The sequence below is a fragment of the Neodiprion fabricii genome, chromosome 4 (genome assembly GCF_021155785.1).
Source record: "Neodiprion fabricii isolate iyNeoFabr1 chromosome 4, iyNeoFabr1.1, whole genome shotgun sequence".
NCBI classification, from domain to species: domain Eukaryota; kingdom Metazoa; phylum Arthropoda; class Insecta; order Hymenoptera; family Diprionidae; genus Neodiprion; species Neodiprion fabricii.
Window position 1 is genome coordinate 19,650,596 of NC_060242.1, and position 18,363 is coordinate 19,668,958.

The 18,363-nt window shown below is 42.2% G+C and overlaps 1 protein-coding gene and 1 long non-coding RNA gene across 6 annotated transcripts in view; one reads left to right on the forward strand and one right to left on the reverse strand.

The window, feature by feature from the left end:
* Window positions 1-10,665, reverse strand: part of LOC124180538 — a 35,072-nt gene extending 24,407 nt beyond the window's left edge. Inside the window, exons 1-4 of one of the 2 annotated variants that reach the window (XR_006870276.1) lie at window positions 10,542-10,665; window positions 10,208-10,451; window positions 9,387-9,950; window positions 9,130-9,311 (exon numbers count right to left, since the gene is read on the reverse strand). This is a non-coding gene — a long non-coding RNA (uncharacterized LOC124180538). The remainder of the gene's footprint in view (window positions 1-9,129; window positions 9,312-9,386; window positions 9,951-10,207; window positions 10,452-10,541) is intronic. The other variant, XR_006870277.1, reaches the window with a different exon arrangement.
* LOC124180513 (unconventional myosin-IXb) overlaps window positions 1-15,673 on the forward strand; it is a 48,922-nt gene extending 33,249 nt beyond the window's left edge. For 3 of the 4 annotated variants that reach the window (XM_046566134.1, XM_046566133.1, XM_046566135.1), the window contains 16 exons: window positions 4,329-4,685; window positions 5,857-6,146; window positions 9,143-9,314; window positions 9,479-9,651; window positions 9,744-9,903; window positions 10,012-10,128; window positions 10,232-10,467; window positions 10,554-10,743; window positions 10,835-11,112; window positions 11,312-11,501; window positions 11,618-11,789; window positions 11,883-12,094; window positions 12,171-12,433; window positions 12,507-12,770; window positions 13,099-13,198; window positions 13,431-15,673. In XM_046566134.1, coding sequence (XP_046422090.1) covers window positions 4,329-4,685; window positions 5,857-6,146; window positions 9,143-9,314; window positions 9,479-9,651; window positions 9,744-9,903; window positions 10,012-10,128; window positions 10,232-10,467; window positions 10,554-10,743; window positions 10,835-11,112; window positions 11,312-11,501; window positions 11,618-11,789; window positions 11,883-12,094; window positions 12,171-12,433; window positions 12,507-12,770; window positions 13,099-13,198; window positions 13,431-13,591 — 3,335 coding nt within the window. In that variant the 3' untranslated portion in view covers window positions 13,592-15,673. The remainder of the gene's footprint in view (window positions 1-4,328; window positions 4,686-5,856; window positions 6,147-9,142; window positions 9,315-9,478; window positions 9,652-9,743; window positions 9,904-10,011; window positions 10,129-10,231; window positions 10,468-10,553; window positions 10,744-10,834; window positions 11,113-11,311; window positions 11,502-11,617; window positions 11,790-11,882; window positions 12,095-12,170; window positions 12,434-12,506; window positions 12,771-13,098; window positions 13,199-13,430) is intronic. The other variant, XM_046566136.1, reaches the window with a different exon arrangement.
* The last annotated feature ends 2,690 nt before the right edge of the window (window positions 15,674-18,363 follow it).

Below are 18,363 nucleotides of genomic sequence, written 5' to 3' on the forward strand. Positions count from 1 at the left end.
AAATGGGAATATTATAAACAGATGCTGATAAAGCTGAATAAAGCTGATAAAGATACGAAGATAATTCGCGACTAAACTTCAATCAGGTGAAATGATAAACTTTGATGTGGCGTTTCTTGCGAGCGGTGAGTCCGAGAAAGTTTGAACTTGGTGAAATTTTCAAACTTAGTACACGCTACAAGAGGTAAAAATTTCAGACATACCGATTTTTGTCGTCCCATCCAATTGTTGATAAGTTCAATTCAAAAGATTCTTGCTATTAATCACTTTTGCATTTCAATTTCAACTCTTGCCTGCTTTACCGTACAGCGCCTGATGCTTCTACGCTTCTAATATATCAACGGTCCCTGATTCGCCGCAGTCGAATGACGTCACGCTGCCAGCGCAGCAACGCCTCTGTCGGACGATTCACCTGGTTCTAAATGTCGCGCAATTCTTTAGGTTTAAAATTCGAACTTCTGAATGGAAAGAAACGTAGAAAAAATATACTGCGCAGGGTGAAGAGAGCCATCGTACGAAGTGGAAGAAGAAGAGAGAAAAAACAGCATTACACAATTGGCTTTCTACTAGAACGACGGTGGTCTTTTTTCTTTTCTTTCCGTTTCTTTTTTTGTTTTGCTTAGTTCAGAGCGCCGTGGTAATTCATTGAGCCAACTCTTCGAGCAAAGCCGAAGCTAATCTCCACAACAATACGATCTGGGGATCACCGAATAGGCCGACGGTTGATTTTAAAATTATGAAAGAACCGTCACAAAGCTTGGCCCTCGAGTGATGCTCAGTCCTCTTTCGAACAGGTGACTCCAGGTACCGGCGTCATTATCCTTTCAACGAATAATAACCCGCGCGTATCTAGGACGCGTTGTACTCAGACCATAATTTGAGTCGAAATAGCTTTCAGCAGAAACCAAAAATGTCCATCTTGTCACAATTGTTCCGTCAGATGAACCCAACTTCTGCAAATAATCAAAAAGTAATGAATTCCGGGTTGATTTCAACGCTATGAAAAAAAAAAACGATTTCTACACAGTGTACACATTAATTTTCGAAAACAGGTTCAAAAAATGTCAAAATATGTTCCATCACGTTTTCCAAAATTTGGAAATTGGTGTGAAAACATTTCTCACCGCATAGTTGAACAATTGATGACGATTTCGGTTCTCTTTATGCCGATGGTTAAACGATTCCCGGAATTAATTTTGGCCGAGACGTGGATGTTTTTTTTTTTGTTTTGCGGCTGAAAATGGTCCGCGATGGTCAAAGTTATCCCGCATCAACTCTAGCGGCCTTTTTAAAAAACCTGTTCCTGGCTCTGGGCCTTCGAGCAGGTCCCCTTCGTGCGGCAAGGGTACCTGCTTGCCTCACTTCTTGGGCAGTAGGACCTGCCTGCCTCCTGAACGCCGATACCTGTCCGATGCTTCTTACGCCTCGGCGGCATAAAATAGATCCTGGCCTCTTCTCGACCCAAGCCGCAAGCAGCACTGGATCAAGGTTCTTACATCCCAACCGCGATCTGCCTGGGTAATCGGAGTTGTCATTTCCGACCTTCCGCTGACTGGGCGACACCCTGAAAAGGAGCTCAAAAAAACGACCGAAGGACGTCCAGCTTATCAAAGAGATTCGTCCTTCTGGAAATACGTTTTCAATAAACCCTATAGCCATTCACAGAGAAGTCTAAGCGTAGCCTTGATGAATTCAGTTCAATTAATACGCGAAGCAAAAAATACTTCTGGATTTGTTTGATGCAAAAAGATTTTGTTTCGACACGAACCCGTTAAATAAATTACTTGCCGTCAGTTAGATAATTTTATTAAATTTGGTAAAAAATTTCTTTCAAAACAACAGTCTTTTTATTTTTTTTAGCAGAAGAGGGGGGGGGGGGGGGGACTTGCAAATCTCACAGCAGATACTCAGTTACCATAAAGTGATACAATTTTCCGAAAAAATTATATTATAAAGTGAAATCGGCACCTATCACATATTGTTAAAGACGGCGCATTAGGCTCAAGAACTTGAAGCTGTCGCAAAGAAAGTTGCGATTATTCAACAACTACTTGCAATTGTTTCGCATCATTTTTCATAAGGGTCGAGTAGTCTTAAAAATGTTCTACGAAATCGATAATTAAGCCACGCTCGAATTTATTTCCTCACAATTCCTGTGCTTTTCGCATACCTATGTTATACCGATTCAATGCGAAAGATTCATATGTCAACAGCTTTGGAAAATTGGAAATTTCGTTTCTTCCTGCTCTCGAGGATGTATAGGGCGTCCGGTTAGCTCAAAAACGTGTTGAAAGAAACACATGACTGAACAATGTGACTGAACAAGTGTAATTAAGCCGTGTCGTAAAGCTGAATCATGCTTAAAAATTACCTGTGATTTGTAAAAAAAATGGTTAAACGCTTAACTTCATCTGTCATCACCCTGTTATTAGCAATGTCAGAAAAATTAAAATATTCGATCATTTTCTTGTAGAAAAAATTGATAGCTTACCTCATTCGCATATAAATACAGTACAGATTGTCTAACAAAAAGTGATATTTTTTCTTGAACTCATCGGTTGGTAAAAAAAAATCTACATGTTAAATCATTACAATTTACTCTTCAGCAGTAAATAATACAATGTAACGTTATTTCTTCGAAACAGTTAGTGCAATGACATGCTTATCCTAAACATTCAATATTTCAAATTTGTTTCTTGTGTGACGAGGACTTTACAGTTATTTTGAAATTTACTATCGATTGGCCCCAGTGACAGTTTGTAAATATTTGTTTCGACAGATTTTTAAGCTAACTGTACGTCCCATACACCCTGAAGACTTGCGCCTCTTAGGCTAATTCCGAAAGGTTTGGGTTTTGTCGTTCCCTGTATAGAAAATTGTTCTATAGGGGGAGATTACACGAGTATTTTCCTACCTGGGTACACTTTGAACGTAGGTAGGGCCTCTTTCGCGAGATGGGTAACAGCTCGGTGTTTATTAGCAAGAGAGCGTGTCTCTCTCCGAGACCAACTGCGTTAATTTTACACTCTAAGGCATTAAAGACCGGGGGTATTTCAACTGGGGGCTGACTATAATCTTCTAAATTTCTCTCGGCGTACCGGAAAGCGAGAGAGGGAGAGAGAGGGAGATAGAGAGAGAGAGAGAGAGGGGGTGACTGAGCCTATGTCTACCGCTAAACGTGACCTCCCCTTCCACCCCCGTACATCATGACGGGCACGCTAAATTGCCCCGCTAAAGTAATCACACAGTGTATAATGACAAGTAGTGCCTGGCTGTGTCTGTACATATTACGCATATCGCGAGGGTGTTGCTATTACTTCACGCGGCCCAACCCTGCTGTCAAAAATTGTTGTGTTCAAGCCAGACGTACCGATTGCGAACAGCTGTAATTTGAATATTTTCATTACAGTAGTATAAGTATATATCAAAAAGAAAAGTGTAGTGTCGTCTTTTACAGACTTTTTCTGGCAGTTTTTTTTTTTATTACTTCTTATTCATCACCGAGATTCATAAATTCAACCCTTGAGTACACACCAGGTCTGTCGAACCCTGTCCTCAACTTTCGATTTTACGACCATTGTAGCCAAATTTTTTTTAAATTCTCGCCCAATGTATGAAAAATTTTAAAAATTACAATTTTTTCACCAAATTTCCTTTTTTTCCCAAAAAAACATTTTTCTTACGAATTGTTTTCGGTGATTTAACACATCTGCAGAGGCGTTTGAACTACGGGAATGATTAGTTCTGAAACGGTAGACCGTGAAAAAATCACAGGGTCTCACAGACCCAGAGTTTACTCGCTGATCGAAAAAAATATGTGTCTACTCGAAGGGTTGAGTCTCATTTGGAGTTGCGATTTGAAACATTTGAAATATTTCAAAGCGAAGGTTTGTGGGTCTTTTTTTAAATGTACGAAACTCAATTTACGAGACAAAATTGTAAACAGATTTGCTAGGAAATTTTTATTGCGAAATATTGATCAAGTTTTAAGTCTAATGAACTTTCATAGAAAAACTTCCAATGATTTTGACTGTCAATTCGCAGTATGACAATTCATACACGATGCTAAATATTCTGCAATGCTTGCATCTACTTTATACGATTTATTTCTATTTTTTCGAGTGTATATAAAATAGAATTCCACCATATTGTCCTTGAATAATTTACTGACAACGGTGTCGAGTGATTTTTTGTTTCAAGCTTTTTTGCTGATATTTTATACCTTCACAAGCATATGAACTTTCCGCCTATGTAAATTCGGAAATGAGACATTTTTAGAATGAACAAGAAATAAATCGAATTGCAATAAAGGAACAAATCTGTTTCAGATGCGTCTTCGTCGAACGAGGCGGTGCACCTGCAGCAGCGTCTGAGGAGTTTAAGCACCGAGCTTGTAACCCTCAGAAACCGACTCCACGTTGGGCAGCCCCAAAACTCGGGCAAAAGTTCTGAAAAAGGACACGGGGCCCCGGCGGTTCCTCCGAGGACGACTTTGCCCCCGCCACCGACGGCCGCATCCCACGGGACAAGCTACCCTCTGACCGGGACGAACATAGCGCACCCCCGCAACGCTCATTCGGCGAATAATAATAACAACAACAACAGCAGCACCAACAACAACAATAACAGCGCTAACAATAACAACACCCTCGGTCGGAACTCCGCAGCGAATAATGTCATTTCCGGTTTGTGAAGATTTATTTTATTACCGATTGCTTTACAATTTACATTCCGGGGATAAATTCTTTTCCACAGCTATGGGCTCTGGATAATTCGCTTTGACGGTAAGCGGGTACTGGAATTAACACGCTTCGCGATTCCATCGATTCTGTAATTAAATCCCTCGAGCACGCGTTATTCGATAAAAATGTATCGTGAAAAATTTAGGCATTTAACGAGTTCAATTGTGAGATAGAAGTTATATTAATAAGAACGTGAAATCCATGAAGTATTGTTTCAAAGATTGAGACTATATGCAAGATCTCAAGGTTTTTTGAAGAAATAAAAAAAATTACAAACGTACATAAGTTATTTTCTTTTTCTTTACATTCATAATGACTGAATCGTATTGCTTGATTATAATTTTCATACATCTGGGCTTATTTCATTTTTGGATAGATTCTCTGATGATTGGCTGGAAGGAGTTTTCAAAAACCTTATTATACCTTCGATAAATCCATAAATGGATTGATCATGACTTACTGCGATTTTGCATAATTCCAGAAAAATTGCAGGTAAATTGATTTGAAACAGAAAAAAACTGAGCTGATAATAATTGATAGAAATCGGCTGAAGCGGTGCACTTTTCACAGATCATATAATTGTTAATAATAAAATAATTTACGTAATTGCTGTGTAATCATTGATAATTGGGCTTCGTTAGTTGTAAGAGAAATCATAGAGGGGCTGATAATTTGGCTCTTTCTCCCTCTCTTTCTCTCTCTCGTAAGTCGCAAGGGTGGACAGAAATAAGTAGAGAAAAAAAAAAAAACGAATTGGAGTACCAACAGCCATGGCCCCCGGCAAATCGACGTTGTCGGAACCCTCACAGTTATCGAGAAGACTTTGTTTATTGAATTTGATCTCGGAGGGTGTCGGTGAGAGTTGCCGCGCGATTGACTCGGCCTCGATTACCTGTCAGTGAAATGCGTACTATCGTCGAAGAGCCGTCAGCCCCGGACCCTTAGTCACCGAGTAGTCGAGCATACCTCGATAAGGTTATCAGCCCTCGCGGTAAGTTTGGCCGATTTTTCTTGCGGGAGAGACAGGGCTCAGCTGATAGGCAGGATAGTAGTGGAGGATGACGAGGGATGCCAGAGCGAGAAGTAAAACGTGCTAATCTATTTGTCCCCACAGATCCTGACTCACCGAAGAAACGTCACCTGGTCCTGGACGATGGGATAGTGTCCTGCGTGACGGCGCTGGGCTCCCTGCCGCCGCCTCCGATAGCAAGTATAATCTCGGATGCGAGGAACGTCAAGACGTCGTTGCACCACAGGTGCCTCGTCAAGACGCTGACGACGCCGACCTCCGTATCGACGAACTCCTGCACGACCCTAGACGACCTGATTCACCTTTCAGGACCGCTGACGGAAGACGCGGTACTAAAGTGTCTTCAAGCGAGGTTCTGCGCCGAACAGTATCACGTGAGTCTTACCCCGACAAAATTTGACACTAACAATTTTTCCCTCGGCCAAGGTCGACCAACGGTCGCTGATGACCATCTTCGAGGTGATGGTCCCGCTTCGAACTTCCTGCTAATTACCACTGTTTCAATATCGCGGTCTACAATTTCCCAGATTTTTTTCTCATCGGTACTCCCGTCGATGAGGAGTCGGATATCGCATGAAACATTGATCATTGGTAACGGGGTGCTGGACTGACAGTAACGGTTTGTTCGTACTTTGCGTTTCGTGATTCGACAGTTCGACCGGCAATTGCGGACAAGTTAAACGTGGCGAAAGGAGATCATTGCCCTGTTCATGGAGTGTGCGCGAATATTCGATATTTTGGAAACAAGATGGGACGATTTGGTGTTTACCAGGTATACACGGTACGCTGATGATAAATCCGAGGGTACATGTTGAGACCGGGTATATATATATATATATCTGCTCGCTCAGTTCTCGGTGAACGGTGGAGACTCAGGTTAGTGGCGCCCGAGGCAGTTCCATGCCTCTCCGTAGGAATGCAAACAGACAAAATCAACGTGTTCCAGGCGGTCTCTCTCGTCCACATGCAAGGAAACACCGACAACAGCTACATCACGGCTGATATTCGATTGCGCTATCCGCCCTTATAACAGCGAGCAAACAGCTCCTACTCGGCTGAGTTCTACCGTCCCTACACATCCACTCCCCAAAGTGCCCTCCCATTCCAATGTCAACCCCTCCAGGATCTCAGTGTACATCCGAATTTCGACTATCGGTTGTAATCTGTTCTTGCTCAAATAATCAACCCACCCTCAAGCAAGACCTTTGTCCACGATGAATATATTCCCATGGTTTCATGTCGTCTAAGTCTCGGCCGAGGACAAATCTTCACCGAGTAAATTACGAGGCTAGACGTTCATCGAGCATTCATCCTATTGCGAGGCTTTCGGTGAAACGGTGACTCTTGCCTGGCCATTAACAAGGTATTTCAAGAGTTTAATTATTTGGAAAGAGTTCGGAATGATAAAGTAATGTGCTCGGTTAGCTTCTCCGTCAGAAATCCCGCGAATAAGTGTAACGACCAGTAACGTCATTATCTACAACCAGTGTTTGGCAATCAGTGCGTAATCTAATCGGGACGAAACAGCGCAACGTCCTCTGAAGACATTCCTTACAATTCGGTGGCACATGGTAGGCAAAGTCAGGTAGACGGTTCACCGCGTGACCGCGAGCTTTCCATCTAGCATCCCCATTCTCCATACACCGTTAAACATTAATCTTAATTCCAAATCAACAGTTACAGCTGGTCCGCAGTTGCATCGCGAGCTGACTGGACAGCTTGTTTATGTTAATGCAAACTCCCCTCGCTCCTGCTATATAGCATGCTAGACGCCAAACCTGCATGAGCGTATATATCTTTCCATTACCGGAATGGTACATAGATTACAGATACGTTACACGATTACTCGGACGTAATTCCTTACGGTTTAACCGAAGTACACCGACATTCCGTTGGATGGGGCGTGTCGGGGACAGTTTTTGCATGTGTTAAAAAGAGAGAAATTCTTGATATACCTTCCAACGATGTTTACGTCTATTTTTCACCGGCGTTTGAAAGTGCCTTGTGTCTGATATTGTGAAAAGAGTCGTTCGGTACCGTCTAATTATAAATACTTTCATGGTTCCCTGACTTGTTTCATGTCTTCATGTTTTCACTGCATGTAACCGGAGCGTGCATCTAGTGGGAAAACCGAATACCGAATAACGATAAATAATAACAACAATAATAATAAGGACGGCAATAATGATGGGGAATACGCAGGTGCGTGTAATCTATTTACCGCGTGTCAGGCAAATGTTTCCCGAAGGCTAGGGCTGCGCAAGACGTGGGATCAGTTCTGGTCCCTTCCTTCCTTCCTTCTTTCTTTCCTCCATTCTTTCGCTCTCTTTTTATCGTTCCCCCCTCTTTTTTCGTCCTTGTTTATTTTACTTTTTTCTCACTCTCTTTCTCTCTCTCTCTCTCTCTCTCTCCACCTCTCTCCTTTTCTCTCGTTCGCTCGCTTTCTCTGTACACTAGCCACGACGTGGAGATATACCCCTGCGAGAGAGACGCGGGACATCACAAAGCCGCCGCCAACCGGCTACGAGAGCGCCGTCCACCTCGACTCGCTTTATTTTATACTCACTTCAATCTTTAATGGCCGAGTGAACGCGGTAAATGAACCTCAAACCACGCAAACAGGGCGAACCTAACTTCTCCTTATGGCCACTTTTCACTTGTCTAAGCTATACTTTCGAAATGTATATTAACATTAAGATGATCATATTTACTCACGAAGCTAAAGTAATCGACGATGCATATTAATACTCAAAATGGAATCATTCAGTCATTCGAGTAGACAAGTTTTCAAATTTGATATAATTCGTTTAACGATTCCGAAGTTGAAGTACACTTTGGTGTCTCTTGGGGACATTGGAAACTGAAATTCCTGAATGCTAGACTGTGAATGCCGATGTACTGGATTTGGAGATTTGATTATGCTATATCAAAATACTTGGAATTTAAACTAGAGTCGTTTATTTATAGTAAATTTCCTGACGGTGCACGCAGCAAAAAAATACATAATACTCGATAACTCCGAAAGCATGAGAGGAAAGCTGTATAACATAAACCAATCGAATTTGGTAAACTATCGAAACATCGCCAGTACCGCTAGTCTAAAGACTCTGAGGTATAGAATTGTCATTTTCCAATAACCATGATGAATCTTGATGTCATCTTTATTTTCATGATTTGACTGAATTAAACGTAACGATAAACGCTGAGCAATTTTCGTGAGAATATACAAAGTTGTTAAACTTCATTAAGATCGCGTGCAAACAGCACATACCATTCGATAATTGTTTTGAGAATAAATGATGTACTGGATGGAATCTCTCCACGTTTTCACAGCACAAATATGTAATATTTACTCACCGAAAAATTTCAGACAAATGTGGGCCCCATCCTCGTGTCGATTAACCCATACCATGACGTCGGAAATCCGTTGACGTTGACGAGCACCAGAACTATACCTCTGGCACCGCAGCTCAACAGGGTTGTTCAAGAGGCTGTTAGGCAGCAATCAGAGACGGGTTATCCGCAGGCAATAATTCTGTCTGGTAAGTAGAACTAGAAAACTTCACAAGTGAAAAACATAACAAAGGAGAGAAAGAGAAAGAGAAAACAGTTACCAGAATCGTTAAAAAGAGGAGCAAAAACAAACAGCGTTTGCACTGTGTGATGACCATGCAACGATCGGGTGGCTGGTAATTCGTGATTGCAGGAACGAGTGGCTCGGGCAAAACCTACGCATCGATGCTCCTCCTGAGACAGCTTTTTGACGTAGCTGGTGGCGGGCCAGAAACAGATGCGTTCAAGCACTTGGCAGCAGCCTTTACAGTCCTGAGGTCACTCGGATCAGCAAAGACGGCAACGAATTCCGAGAGCTCAAGAATAGTGAGTAAGAGTGTGAAATTTGATGGCAAAAAAATACAGAATTAACAGTGCAACTACAAGTTCGCCGGTATATTTTGTGTGCAATTTTTAAGGGCCACTTCATCGAAGTTCAAGTGACGGACGGCGCCTTGTACCGGACGAAAATCCACTGCTACTTCCTAGATCAAACCAGGGTGATAAGGCCGCTACCGGACGAGAAGAACTATCACATATTCTACCAGATGCTCGCTGGACTAACCCACGAAGAGAGAGGTATGGTATGAAAAATGAATCTCCACGATTCACTGTCGTCATCTTAACTGAAATTGAATAAAAGTCGTCATACGAAAGTGGCAATGACATGGTCGATTCCCTTTCCAGCAAAGCTGAACCTCGAGGGTTACAACCTCAATAATTTAAGGTACCTGCAACACGGTGACACGAGGCAGGAAGAGACTGAGGATGCGGTCAGGTTCCATTCGTGGAAAGCTTGCTTGGGTGAGTAGAAAACTATCTCAGCTACTCTGGCTAACAACTATTGGAATGATTCGACAAGTGTATTGAAATATGTCCTTACCGACACTTTGATCAAAATCTTCAGGAGTCCTTGGAATACCATTTCTGGACGTGGTCAGGGTCCTGGCCGCAGTCTTGATACTCGGCAACGTCGGGTTCACGGACGGACCTGGTGTCGAGGTCAGCGTGGTCGGGGAGAGCGAGCTAAACGCAGTGGCGGCTTTGCTGGGAGTTCCGCCGCCAGCTTTGCTGAGGGGTTTGACTTCCAGAACGCACAACGCCAGAGGACAGCTGGTGAAATCTGTCTGCGATGCAAATATGGTGAGTGTATTGTGCGGTAAAAAATGCTCCGACACCCCTCCACTCCGACATATTCCAGCGTTACCCAAACTCACCATTTCTCGCAGTCCAACATGACCAGAGACTCCCTCGCCAAGGCTTTGTACTGTCGGACAGTGGCGACCATCGTCAGAAGGGCGAACAGCCTCAAGAGATTGGGATCCACCCTCGGCACCCTCTCTTCGGACTCCAATGAGTCCGTTCACAATCAGGCCGAGGTAACCAGTCAGCACGCCTCCACCATCGGCAGTTCAGCAGGTGTGTGCGTGTGGTTGATTCGTCTTTCGTATTTTCTGCCGCGATTTTTACTATCTTCCATTACTATTTCATTTGATTTTTTTCACCTTAGGTGGAACCGGCTCGAGAAGTATGGCGGCGTTAAACAACGCGGTAAGACATGCGACGGACGGTTTTATCGGTATCCTAGACATGTTCGGGTTCGAAGACCCAAAGCCGAGCCAGCTTGAGCATCTATGTATAAATCTGTGCGCGGAAACGATGCAGCATTTTTATAACACCCACATATTCAAAAGTTCGATCGAGAGCTGCAGGGACGAGGGGATACACTGCGACGTGGAGGTAGATTACGTTGACAACGTGCCTTGCATCGATCTCATCTCATCACTGGTAAGAATCGTTTGATTTAGCCTCTCTCTGCGTATCTATATATAAGGTACTACCATTCAAAGATCCGTGAGGACGTTAATCACGCGCGTCTCGCAGCGTGGTTATAGATACTCGATAGTCGAAAATTTGAACTCGAACCCGAAACTCCCCAGCTCTCCTTAAAGCTGACCCGATACCTAATTCGTCCACGTTGATGCAGCGCACGGGTCTATTGAGTATGCTCGACGTCGAATGCTCGATAAGAGGAACAGCTGAGAGCTACGTGTCCAAGGTTAAGGTTCAGCACAAACAGAACCCCAGGCTTTTCGAGTCCAGGATGGTCGACTGCAGGTCATTTGGTATTCAGCACTTCGCTGGGAGGGTTGCTTACGACGCCTCCGACTTTCTCGGTGCGTATTCTGCCCCCCCCCCCCCCCCCCCCCCCCCCCGCCCCGGCCCTCCCGTCGTCCTTCCGAAATCCCTTTCTCCCACCCTTCATAACCACTGACTCATCGAATACTTCCAGACACGAACAAGGACGTGGTGCCCGACGATCTTGTCGCCGTATTCTACAAGCACACCTGCAGCTTTGGATTCGCGACGCACCTCTTCGGTAGCGAATTGAAAGCCCTCTATGCCAACGACACGGTTCCCCGAGGAGTAAGCTTCCGGATATCACCAACGTCACACACGGACCTGTGAGTTTTCCTATCAAATACTGCTTCGCGCAGATTCAAATTTCACTCTGTCTTACCTCAGGCAGATTCAGAAAATGTTCAGTTCTCTGACAGGCTTAACGGAGACGAGCCTATATCCACCCTTACCCAAGACTTCCACACGCGGCTGGATAACCTTCTGAGAACACTGGTACACGCTAGGCCTCATTTCGTCAGATGCATCCGCAGCAATAGTTCCGAAACACCGGACCATTTGGATCGAGGAGTCGCAATGCGGCAGATCAGGTCACTTCAGGTTCTCGAAACCGTCAATTTAATGGCCGGAGGTTTGTTCTTCGCAAAGCTAAGCCATATTTCATCCCCATAGAACACAAACTTACCAAATCGTCCGTTATCCCACAGGGTATCCACACCGAATGCGTTTCAAGGCATTCAACACCCGGTACAGACTCTTGGCGCCGTTCAAGCAGCTGCGAAGGGCCGAAGAGCAGGCCGCCGAAGACACGAGACTCATACTCCAGAACGCTCAGCAGATGAAGAGCAAGTTCTCCGCGAGTACCAGCTGGGCTCTGGGCAAACGTCACATATTTCTGAGTGAAGGTATTCGCCAGCAGCTCGAAGCCATGCGCGCCGACACTCGGCGGCAGGCTGCCACTGCCATACAGGTAAGGAAGAACAGTGAGGAAGCAAGGTCTCACCTCGAGCAAAATGGATCATAACTGTCCTTCTGCTCCTCAGGCCATCTGGCGAGGATGGCGAATCCGGAGGAGATTGCCAATTCTCAGATCGGTCATCGGCATCGGCTCAAGCGTCGTTCAAAAACAGCAACAGAATCTTTCAGTTGGCCAGAGAGGAGTGTCCGCCGGAACTGGAAACGCGAACAGTAACGGCGCTCGTCCCAGGCCTCAACCGATCGCTGGTACCCCACCTCCAGATCCAACGGAAAAGTGTGCCGATCAAAAGATGATTCAGCAGACCTGCACCCTCTTTGGCCTTGACCTCGTAAGTCGTTCTGACAGTGTCGCCACTCCTCTTGACTTGGCTGGAAAATACATTATTTAAGATTCATGGAAACTAGCGTGTGTCACTTTTTATTCAGTATGATTGTGGTAACGAAACTTGTTGGTCGAATTGATTAAGAACAAATTCTGCAAGCTGAACATCTTCATTACGTATTGTAAGCATTAGGAATAGTTTCGCAAAGTAGCAGGCAAATTCTCTGGTCAGAATTGAGTGATCATCGCAAACTTAGTTTAAATATATACCACCGTCAAGTCCGGAATCAAGTCATGTTAAATCGTCCTGAAATTAACGTTTCATCATTTCGCAGGAACGGCCACCACCAGTACCTCCGTCGAGGTCTTACACCGTCACCGGAAATACAAAGTTGGGCTATCCACAGTCGAGGGTGATGAAGTCGCCGTTTCCAGGTAGGGGTCGGTGAACAGAAAGCTTAAAGCCTCATTTCGAGGGTTGACTGATAATCAAAGGAGTACCTAAATCCTTTGGGCATTAAAGTTCCGACTCTAAACGATGAATTCCAACATTGTCTCGAAAAAGTTTACCCTTTAGGAAAATAATCACAGTCGTCTATTTTTCCCCTGTTCGTCCAACGATCCCACGAAGCTTTTCATAACCCGAGCGTTTTATGTTTCCACATAGCAGAAGGAGGAGACGGCGAGATTACGCTGTACAAGGGTGAGACGGTGATCGTGGTCGGAGCTTCGTCGAGAAGAGGGCATCTCCTGGTTGAGCACAACGGTTCGACGCTGCACGTTCCGTACCAGTTCATGGAGTTGAAGCCCTACAACGTGAACGTATGATGAATAAGCCATTATTGTGAGTTGGCGAGTAGATATTTTGTTCGACGTTAACGCCGTCCAGACTACGTTGTTGTACGATGAGTGTAGGAAAACTCGGTGGTGCATGTACGTTCAGCCGGCAATTGTTTGTTCAAAGTTCGGAGTGAGGGTGGGTCGCGGGTTCAGGAACCGCCTATAGAGTCACTGGGAGTTAATTTACCGCGATCACTCAGCTCCACCCCGTTCCGGGGCCGCTCCGCGGAATCTGCAAAGTTTCGAACACTCGATTCTATCGTATTAATTGCCCCTGCAGCGCGATGCAATCGTCGTATTCCCAGTTCAAGTACATTACTCAGTTCGTTACCAACGCGGCACTGCATGCAGTTCTGTATCATTATTTATGACAAGATCATACATCCGTGCACGCCACTCTGCGTGCAAAAGTTTCCGTAATGCATACCTACTCAGGGACCGCGCTTCGCTGACGTTTGTAATACCGACGCGAAAGGCAATTCCCTCTACGTCTTTGGAAAAAGCGATCATCGCAGGATACCAAGCGCAGAATTACCGAAATCTGTATGATTCCTATAAATGATCCGTTTCTACATTCAAAATGTAGTTTTGTTTCCACTTCGGATAACATGTACATCTTGCGGTGAGGAGAAAATAAAAAAATGTGACGGAAAATGTGTCCACACAAGGAGTGTGATTCAATAAGGATTCAAAAATTACAAGGATCAAGATCAATCAAGTCAAATTCAGTTGTGGTAATACTTTCTCAGAATGAGAGAAAAAATTTTGTACAACCTAATTTCGTTTACAAAAGCGTAAATATTAATTATATCATGACAATGACATTTTTTCAATACCACACATGTCTTTTTTTTTGTTGTTTTTCAACAATTGCCACGAATTGTAGCTCATTTTGTGCGTAAATAAATGCTCTGGAAATTAAAATTCAGAAAACTTAAACGTACAATGAAAATAAACTCACATCGATGTAAAAGCGGAACGGTATTGTGATCTTTGTGATAACGATTTTTATTTCAATGTATAGTTTCCAATATTCTTCCAATATGTTGATGGTGTGATACGCCAACGTAAAAGTTCCGAGAAATGGTAGCGAAATCTTTCCGCACTCTGATCACGTGCGCGCAAGTGTCTTGATTCTCGCTTATATTCTCGATATTACACACTGAACTATCGGCACGTTCAACGGCGGCATCGAGACTCTTCGTTCGCCTTCAGATCCTAGATTTTTACCGAAAATACTGCGAGGATTGTTTCACAAGCTCAGGCACGAATTGTGTTTCAATTTTGCTTGGTAAGAACTCGGTGCGAAAATTGAAAAAAAAAAAAATAAAAAATCGGCTTCACATCTTTATCAGACAATTGATTACGTGATTCAAATTATCACCTTATCCGACCTGTGTGTTAATTTTCGTACTGTTTTTTTTTTCCACTTCATTCGTAATCTTATACTACAACCTAATTAACAAAACTCGATCATTGTCAACGGAAAATTTCTCCATTAGATACATTATATACACGTTATTGCGTGAGTCTTGCACTGAGAAAAATGTCATTTGTTACAGTAAGTAGAAAAATTCAGAAAACAGGTATCGGTAAAAAAAAAACTATTTCAATATTGTTGGGATTACGAAAAACGAGGTACGCCTAACCATTTTGCGCTATCGTCGATCCTTTTTTGGTAATGGCAACGCAAAATCAGTTTGTTCGGTTTACGCTACTTTTTAGTTAAATGAGGCTTTAACATTAAATTTTCGCAACAGTTACAAGAAAATATAGTAACAGTGATCGTAATGAGAAAGAATAATAACAGATACTAGACTTTATGGTAAGAGTTAGAAAACTAATTTACATTTTCTACCTAGAACTATATTTTTTGATTGTGGTAAAAAATGTAAATAGTTAAGGACTGTGGGGTAACCGGAACTAAAAATTTCTCTCGGTGTGGTACAGGTTCGACATTTGGAAGGAAAAGAGAACCAGTGATCAAAAAAGAAAAAAAATCGAGACCAAACATTTTCAATTAAAAAAATTACTCTCGTCAAAACGAGCCACGATCTCTGGGGAACACACCAAAAAAAGAAAAAAAAAAAATGAAATAAGAAATATCGTTACTAGCCTGATACGTAATAAACGATTTTTAATTTTCGGTCGCGTATCGTTATTCATCGTCGTTGATCACTCCGGAAAATAAAATTCGAAGAATCGCAATTAAGCGTGGACCATACTTCCTCAATGTGAAAAATAGCAGAACGGATGATAAAAAGTTGACTTGACATATCCCACGAGCACCGCACGACGTTTCTGCATACATGCACCGCCCGATTCCATTAGCGGAATTGAATCTGACTTGGGTGATATTAAAACGCGCTTTAAATGCATTCAAGAATTCGATATTCTTCTTTCGCCACCGCGAGGCTTAATGAATTTCCCGTAATTAGTTATCGACTCTTCCGCATCAGCTGCACCCTGCGACCCCCGACATTCCGCACAGTGTAAGGACAATACGGTTACTGCATGCGGCGAGTTACTCGCTTCGAACCCCAAAACCACTTGCTTATATTCTGCAAGCTCGTATACCATCTACGTAGTAAATTTCGCAAGTTACGTTCACCTTATTAGGGTTAGCACGTCGCGCAGCGCGACGAATAGGAATAGGTTGCAGGCTTGGGATCATTAAAGGGGCATGTACGAGTAGATTGGCTGAAGAAGTGGATGAGTTTCGGGAATTACTATTTCGAAAAGCAATCATTTGATTCGATTTGAAATTGTTTTATTCCAAACTATGTATTTAACTATGCATTGGTATTGAGAAGAACGTCAACCATTTCGCTCAGCGAGATATTTCGCTTCATACGATATTTCCAAAACGGCTCAAGTAGATCATGTAACCGAAATTCAGAGACAGTATTCACCGACAGTATGCGCTCTTTGCCACGAATCGATTACGATTTCTTTCTCAAACGCAAAGTTGAAATTCGATTTGTCGTTTGAAATTTACTACTTTATTTTACTTAATCAAGAGAAAAATGATCGAAATAGTAGAAATATATAAATGAAGCTCGATCTACGTACCCTTTAATGTAACAAACCCCAAGTAATTGAATATTTTCTAGTCGAGATATAAATTCCCAAAATTCACCAACTTTCTTACTCGTATAAACTATTTATACCGCCCACTTGCATCGTTGGTCGTCCTAGATCATAAAATTCGCTCAAAAATATTCCGTCTTCCATAATTTATACACGTAATATAATTGATAAGAAAGTAATAACCGCATAGGTTTATATTTAAGACAGTTTAATTAGTATTACAGGATGGTTTTATAGAATTGAAAAGCGAATGAGATTCGATATATTTTATATTCAATTATTGTTATTTTCATGTACGCATCGTGTACCCGCATCTACGTAATAAATACATGTCCATGTATGATATCGATATCTTATATCGATCATATATTATAGGTTGACTATGTTTTACACGAATGAAAAGTATGCATAGTATATAAGTACATCCGTTGTATAGAGTGATTATCTATCAACAGAATGTTCCGTCGTCTGCTATAGTTCAATGTGTATGCGCCACGATACGAGAGCAGTTGTTTATCAGGGCGACCAACCGTCATTTCCCGTAACCTCAAAAATTCTTACCGTTCACCTCCGAGCTATTTCCTTTTCCGGAAAGCCAACCTTATACCGAGTCATGCAGTAAGCTTTCCAGTATTATTATATTTCATTGGTGCAACACCGACAGCTGTTAAAATTTTTCAGGTTATGTACGTTCACCGCGGCGAACTGTCTAAATTCATAACGGTTGGTCGCCCTGACAAATAATTGCTTTCGAATTGTAGCGCATGCGCGTTAAATTTTTGCAAACGACGGATCATCCTGTCCATAGATAATCACTGTATATTCGACAAACAGTATTTTGCCATCTTTCCAATCCTCACGTCATTATAGTGCCAATATTGCATACCTACAATACAGAGTATAAAAATTCTGTCATCATAATAATATATTGTTGGATGCGCACCGAATTATTATTGCATCCCATAATATCATCCGTGTATTATTATAACTGAGCATTTATTATTCTATACATTTAGATATAGTAAATAGACAAACGAATAAGTTCATCAAGAGCGTAGATTCGATAAATAAATATTTTGTATATGCATTCGTAAATATATATTCAATTTATACTCATAAATTTCATCATAAATTAATAATTTAAGACTTATATTATATGCTATAAATAACGTGGCATATCAAAGCATGAATACATATTCTGATAGTTATTTACGCGTCGACACAAATCGTACGTATGATTAGAATTTAAGGCCGCAGTCCAATTTTAAAAGCATATATATAAATATATTTGAGTATTAATGTCATAAGCTGTAAATAGATACACGCTCAAGTATATAGCGTAAGCGAATACATATACAGATACATATACACATATATGCATACATGTACACATACATAAACATATGCATATATATATATATATATACACACATACCTATATGCATATAAATGTCATAATGATATTATAATGAGAAACTGAATAAAGCGCGAGAAATGAATTTGCTTCTGGTGCTGGTTCATATTTCCTGCCTCCCTCTCTTTCTCCCTTTCCAAGTGAAAAAAAATAGGAGGTAAAGAATTCTCAAACGTTTGCACATCCTTCAAGCTTTTTTCCTTGTGTAATTTAATCGTAATTAATATGAGGAGGCAAAAAACCACGGACTGATAAA